Raw genomic sequence first — 7382 nt, forward strand, 5'->3', positions numbered from 1 at the left:
GCCGAGCCAACTGCAGCTTTCTCTTGCAAGCTAGTGGTTTTGCAATCCAACGCGTTTATTCCAATTGCCTTATCGACCAGATCAAATCCCTTCGTTCTCGGACAATCAACAAAATGTAGTAAAAGTTTTAATGGAAAGCAGCCCTAGCTCAACAAATCAGTCTAGCTACCCAAAGTCGAACATACCAAGAATGACCAAAAAGTAGTACCGAGATTTTTGGCGTGAGAAGGTAAATTCACAACAATTTGCATCACAAGAAGAAGTCGTGGAGAATAACATCAACGAGGCATATCAAGCATATGCCCAAAAATTGGTAAATAAGGCCCTCAACTTCTAAATCCTTGTAATCAAGGAGTCTATACACTGCTTGAGAGAGTCCCTCAAGCAAGACCGCTACGCACTACGAGCACCAAGAATCTAGACAAGTTTAATGGCCAAAATTTTCACACCTGGCAAGATAAAATAAAGGGATATCTGATGAAAAAGAATATATGGGCTGTTGTAGAGCCAATAATTGGGGAAGGGGAGAGCATTATGACACGATGCGCACATTCAAAATTTGTCAAAAGACGAGCAAGCCGTATGCATTATTATCACTACATTAGATGATAATTATGTTCATTACATAGATGATTGCAACACTTTATTACAAGCATGGGAAACCTTGGCACAAATGTTTTGTACAAAGGCTAAACATTCCAAAATCAGCCTAAAATTGCAGCTTTATGGACTCATGATGGATGCTAATGAAGATTTAGCTAGCTTATCAACAAGCTTCAATCCATTTGCACTCAGTTAGCATCTCTAGATGATAAAGTAGATGATGAGGACAAAATTGCAGTTTTGCCACTTCCGCTCAAGTATGATCACATAGTCATACTGATTAAGGAAAAGGAACATGTACCTAAGTTTGAAGATGTGGTCAATTCACTTCAAGATGAAGATAAGAAGCACTCAAATGACAGCTCTACACCAAATGGAGTTTATACTATGCAAAAGTCAAAGTGAAAGAATTGTGGCAAGCGCAATCATAAATCAAGTGATTGCTTCAATGCACCCTATGTGGAAATCTTGGACACCTTCAAGATGCTTCAAGAAGACCCAAAATAGGGATAAAGGAAACATCAACCTCACCAATTATGGAGAAGAAGAATAAGAAGAGGAGCCAACACAAGCCCTATTTATCACCGATGCACTATAAACGTTTACAACTCACCCTCTACCCTAGCATGATTGTATCCAAATGTGAACCCAAGCATGATACATCTTTATAGAGCCATGTTTGATGAATCCAAATGTTTACTCATGTATTGTCCTAATTGTTTCAGTTGAACCATGAGCTAATGCATCCATTGAGAACTAGCCATGATGTATCATGACATAACTAGGATGAATCTAGGTTTAAGGGGGTTTTTGTTAGGTTAAACCCTTTCTTCATCCTATGTATTAGCTTCTCTCTCTCACTCACATCATTGTGGGAAACATGCCTACACCTAGCACTCATTTGCATGCCACATGAAGCATACACTTGTATAAAACTCCTCATGCACAAAACACATATCTAGGTGGATGCACTAGCATCTTCCATTTCCATAATTTGCATGCACTACTCCATCTATAAATGGAGATCCACTGTACAAACCCACTATCTCTCGATAAATTATAATCTATTGCATCCTTTTTGTATAGTATTATCAAGTGCTATTTCAAGTATTAACTTAGCTTAGTATAGGTTGTTTATTATTATGAAATGCGAGCAATAATTATCTGCCATGATTAATAAGTCTTACATAACCATTACATCATTTCTCAATGCGCACAACATCATCTTAGATCTTGTACATGCAACTTCCACCACATGAAGTGCTTTCAAAAGGACATTACTGTTGTCAAAATGAGAAATTGAAAATGTGATTTTTTTGCACATAGTCAATCTGTGCAAAATGGCAAAGAATCTAAAGAAACATTCTTCTACAAAATTTTAGACCTTGTTGAAATGGATAGGCACACTATGCAGAATCTTAAGATTTACATTTTACAAAGAGATATTTGACTTTCAAAATAGTGCTACTATCCATGGACAATTTTTAACTCACATTCATTTGCAAAACTCTGTACCATATCTCTATAGAGCTTCCATACGGAGCTTCCACTCATTGATGAATCTCTATTTGAATTTACCTCTCAAGCTATTAAGCTTTGTTGAATGTGTCTACGCATTGGAGATGAAACTTTGGCTCTAATACCAATGGTTGCACTTGCGGTGCATCTATGCATACTGAGTTCTTTGAGCACATGTGTTGGTCCCACACATAGAGCTAATTCTAACCACAAGGTCAAATAAATTGATGCACATTAATACTACCAACAAGTAGCATCTCATTGGGTATCTTTCTTAGCAAAATTTATTAAATTATTGAATTGATTCCAAGGTCCGCTCCAAAAGTTTTGCAGATCTACTTTCTCAAAGCATATTGACTTAGCTTAATCATTCTGAAAATGTAGCCGGTTCTTTTAGCTGGGATGATAATGGTAAAGCTCTCAAAGTGTTATTGGAATGAGTGGCTAAATCCTGGTTTGTCCAAAAGCCTAACCTAGTGAAGGTATAGTAGGATTTGATTAAACATCACTTGACCCAAAGTTTTGAGCATCAAAACCTTACGCAATCAACACTTCATCAACTCAATCAATTGAAACAAAAGCTTCACGAGTTGACCGCTTAGCTTTCATTGAAGCTAAATCAATTGTTACTTAGAGCTGACCGAATTGTGTTAGAGAAGATGAAGTTGGGTAAAGAAAGCCATTGTACCCGTGTCAAAATGATCGTTTTCCCACCCACAAATTTCACTAACTTGGCTAATTTCATTATCGTTACACAAGTGAATAAGGACTAGACAATGAATTCTAGTTATAGCGACTACAAGAGTGAAAGCTTGCTCCACCATCTTTGTGTGTCATTTCCCTCTCTTCTCTCACACACACTCTCCCTACATGCACCACGAGTGCAAGAATTTGTATTAGAGCCAAAGTTTTAGCTTTGGCATGTAGACACATCCAACAAAGCTTAATAGCTTGAGAGCTATTAAGATTAATAGATCTATTAATGTTGGGAGCTATTAAGCTTCGTAGACGCATTCAAACAAGCTTAATAGCTTGGTTTGTTTCATTATCGTTACACAAGTGAATAAGGAGCACACAGTGAATTCTAGTTACAATGACTACAAGAGTGAAGGCTTGCTCTGTCATCTTTTGTGTATCATTGTCCTCTCTTCTCTCACACACACTCTCCTTGCACGTGGGGAGGGTGGCTCATTATGTAGGTAACACACATACTAGAACCAATAAGTGAGAAGCAAAAACAAAAATTGGAAAGGAACTAGAGTACTTAGGCAAGAATAGAGAGTACCTTGTGTCCCCACCAATGTGGAATACATGATCAAACAAGAACACACCGTCTTCTCTTTATCACTCTACTCCTTTATAGGAAATAAAGGAGGATGCCGAGAATTACAACAACCAGCTAGACATGTGGGCACATACTCCACAATATTTTTCCTAAAAAAATCTTTACATATAGGTGTCCTATTCACCAAGTCCCAAGGTTTCCAAACTTCTACTCTAATGTAAATTGAATGGCAGCAGCACCTCTTGCTCTTTGTCCATTCACACTAAGTGTCTTGCTCAAGTGCCACCCCCCTCTAGTTGAACACACATCACTAGAGTCTAGGCGCAATAGCGTAGCTCACAATATCATCAAATATCCTAGGTTTGTGACTTTCATAAAGGGAGAATCTATTTTACAATGAAAAATAGTGCAGATTAATGCCTTGAGAGATGTTTGTGAGACTCATTGGAGGTATTTTGGGAATGTTAGTAAAAATTGAATGGACATTTTTGTAATTGGGGGATATTTGAGAGTCTTTGAAGGTTGAGGGTATATTGGTAATGTTTGCAAACTTTAGGGGAATTTTGGTAATTGTCCCATGAATCAATGACATTAAAGACTTGAAGTGGTCGAAAAAACAAAGCTACACGAGGAAAATTTTAGAGATAAATTGAGTTGATTTGAAGGTTTTTACACTAAAGCTAGCCCACCATGCGGTAGGCTTGGTAGGCGGAAGGGTAATTTAAGTCCTCAAAGAGATTTTCCTTTCGTCGAGACACACTTACACTCTTTGGTCTACAGCGTTGGACTAAATCAAACACATCCCCAAAGTGTTGGGTTCAATTCAGAAGAAACCTATGAATGAAGGAGAGTGGTAGACAACTCAGTAGACGTAAGGGTAATTTAAGTTCTGAAAAGGACTTCCCTTTCACTTAAATTAACTTACTCTCTTTGGTCTAGAGCGTTTCAAACACACCCCCAAAGCCTTAACAGTTTATTTCTTACCTTCAAATTGCAATTAATATGGATTGGCCGCATCTACTAACATAATATGGCGGAAAGGGGAGCCCTTTACAGTAGTACTAGTATTGTCTAAGGTTGAGTTTAGAACAAAATGTGGAGGGAAGGGGCGAGACGCATCCAACCGCTACTAAGCCACCCGCAGCCTCGTTCCATATCTTAGCCACGCTGCGATAAAAGAGTCCCCCTCTCCAGGATCGCGGTGACGCCCAAGGTCGCCATAGACAGCAGGTAGCTTGGTACATAGGAGTAGGGTTCTTTTCTTTATTTACACACACACACAGAGACATACACAGCGACAATGAGAGAGATTCTGCACATCCAGGGTGGGCAATGCGGCAACCAAATTGGAGCCAAATTCTGGGAGGTTGTCTGTGACGAGCACGGCATCGACCCCACTGGCACCTACCATGGTGACTCCGACCTGCAGTTAGAGCGCATCAATGTGTATTTTAATGAGGCCAGCGGTGGTCGTTATGTCCCCCGCGCCGTACTCATGGACCTTGAGCCAGGCACCATGGACAGTGTCCGCTCTGGCCCCTATGGCCAAATCTTCCGTCCAGACAACTTCGTCTTCGGCCAGACAGGCGCTGGTAACAATTGGGCAAAGGGCCACTACACAGAGGGGGCGGAGCTCATCGACTCTGTGCTTGATGTTGTGCGCAAAGAAGCGGAGAGCTGCGATTGTCTACAAGGTCAGTAGTATATTTCATATACTTTTCATATTCAATTCGACGCACAGATTTGTGTGTAGGCATGCTAATGAGCAACATTAATTTGGTTCTAATCATGCTGATGAGAAACATTGATCCTGTTTGGGCATTGTGCGTGCTAATGAGCAACATTTATCTGGTTTTAATCATGCTAATGAGCAACATTAACCTGATTTAAATCATGCTACTGAGCGACATTAATTCTCTTTCGATTTTCTACAAATTATGCAGGTTTTCAAGTATGCCACTCCATGGGTGGAGGCACCGGCTCCGGCATGGGCACCCTTTTGATTTCCAAGATCCGAGAAGAGTACCCCGACAGAATGATGGTCACCTTCTCAGTCGTGCCCTCACCCAAGGTGTCAGATACTGTTGTTGAGCCTTACAATGCCACCCTCTCTGTCCACCAGCTTGTGGAGAATGCTGATGAGTGCATGGTTTTGGACAACGAAGCGCTTTACGACATCTGCTTCCGGACATTGAAGCTCACCACACCAACTTGTAAAGTGTCTACTCATGTTTCTCATCATGACACATGATACATAAATAGTCTGTAAGGGGAGTTGGGGGGGATGTCAGTAGATAAACTATCTGCATACATTTATGCATATGTGAGATATATGTATGCACATTGATATATATGCACATACAAACTATACATATTTATGTATATCATTGATATGTATGCATTGATATATATGAACACACATATATATGTATGCACATTGATATACATATGTACATACATACTGTACTTATATGCACGTACATACTATACATGTCCTTTTTGATGCACAAGCTAGTATATGACTAGATTAAATACAGTTGGTGACCTCAACCACCTGATATCGGCAACCATGAGCGGGGTGACATGCTGCCTTCGGTTCCCTGGTCAGCTGAACTCGGACCTTCGCAAGCTTGCGGTGAACTTGGTACCCTTCCCCCGGTTGCATTTCTTCATGGTGGGCTTCGCTCCGCTCACCTCCCGTGGCTCCCAGCAATACCGTGCCCTCACCGTTCCGGAGCTCACCCAACAGATGTGGGATGCCAAGAACATGATGTGTGCTGCCGACCCTCGCCATGGCAGGTAATGCCATCACTGGTAAAATGCAGGCATTCACTTTGTCTACATGTATATATGCAATGAATTTGCACCATTATTGTTGAATAAACATACTTGTGTGCAGTTGCTCATGTATGTGCATGTGAGTTCTATGTGTACGTGTGTGTATGTGTATATGTATGTCATAATTGAAACACTCACACATATGTGAATGGGTATGAGTGTATGTGTATACGTATGCTATATTTGAAACACATTATGTATGTGCACATTTGTGATTGTATGTGTATTATGTGTGTGAGTGTATGTGTATGTGTGGGTTATAATTGAAACACACATATGATTATTTTGGCACGTGGGATATATCATGCAGATACTTGACAGCATCCGCGATGTTTAGAGGCCGCATGTCCACCAAGGAAGTGGATGAACAGATGCTGAATGTGCAGAACAAGAACTCGTCGTACTTTGTGGAATGGATCCCCAACAATGTGAAGTCCAGCGTATGCGACATTCCACCCAAGGGCCTCAAGATGTCGGCGACCTTCATTGGCAACTCCACTTCCATTCAGGAGATGTTCAAGCGTGTGAGTGAGCAATTCACGGCCATGTTCCGACGCAAGGCTTTCTTGCATTGGTACACAGGTGAAGGCATGGACGAGATGGAGTTTACCGAGGCCGAGAGCAACATGAACGATCTGGTGTCTGAGTATCAGCAATATCAAGATGCCTCTGCTGATGAAGAGGGCGAGTTCGAGGAAGAGGAGACTGAGGGTGCTTAGAAGAAAGAGAACATCCCACATTCGCTCACTCTAAATTACACTCTCTTACACACACACCCACACACTCTCATGGAATTGAGATCCTTATCTTTCCCCATTTCACTATATACTATTACATAGACACTATACTATATATTACTAATGGAGCCACCTTCTAGCATATACTCTAGTTTTAAACAGTTGTGCTCTCCTCAAGTCTACATATATATGCTCAGAATTCTGCAATTTGTGACAAATTCTCTCTCTCTCTCTCTCTCTCTCTCTCTCTCTCTCACTCTCACAGACACACACACATACACACACAGTAGAACACATTCAAAATTTCAACTCCATGAATTGCTACCATGACTGAAAGAAAATTATTGATTGGGAAAACTTGAGCATAGATTATAAATCCAATCCTGAGCTTGCTTAAGATC

The 7382-nt window shown here is 40.6% G+C and overlaps 1 protein-coding gene across 1 annotated transcript; it reads left to right on the plus strand.

Annotated features, from left to right (window-relative positions):
• Positions 1-4524: 4524 nt before the first annotated feature.
• Positions 4525-7193, plus strand: LOC147451554 (tubulin beta-1/beta-2 chain). The gene is made up of 4 exons (XM_086518763.1): positions 4525-5100; positions 5350-5619; positions 5944-6205; positions 6555-7193. Exons 1-4 carry the CDS (start codon positions 4707-4709, stop codon positions 6961-6963), a joined length of 1335 nt encoding a protein of 444 aa, XP_086374889.1. The 5' UTR covers positions 4525-4706; the 3' UTR covers positions 6964-7193.
• The last annotated feature ends 189 nt before the right edge of the window (positions 7194-7382 follow it).

This window comes from Adiantum capillus-veneris, chromosome 8 (assembly GCF_014529385.1).
Source record: "Adiantum capillus-veneris isolate H3 chromosome 8, ASM1452938v2, whole genome shotgun sequence".
Classification (NCBI taxonomy): Eukaryota; Viridiplantae; Streptophyta; class Polypodiopsida; order Polypodiales; family Pteridaceae; genus Adiantum; species Adiantum capillus-veneris.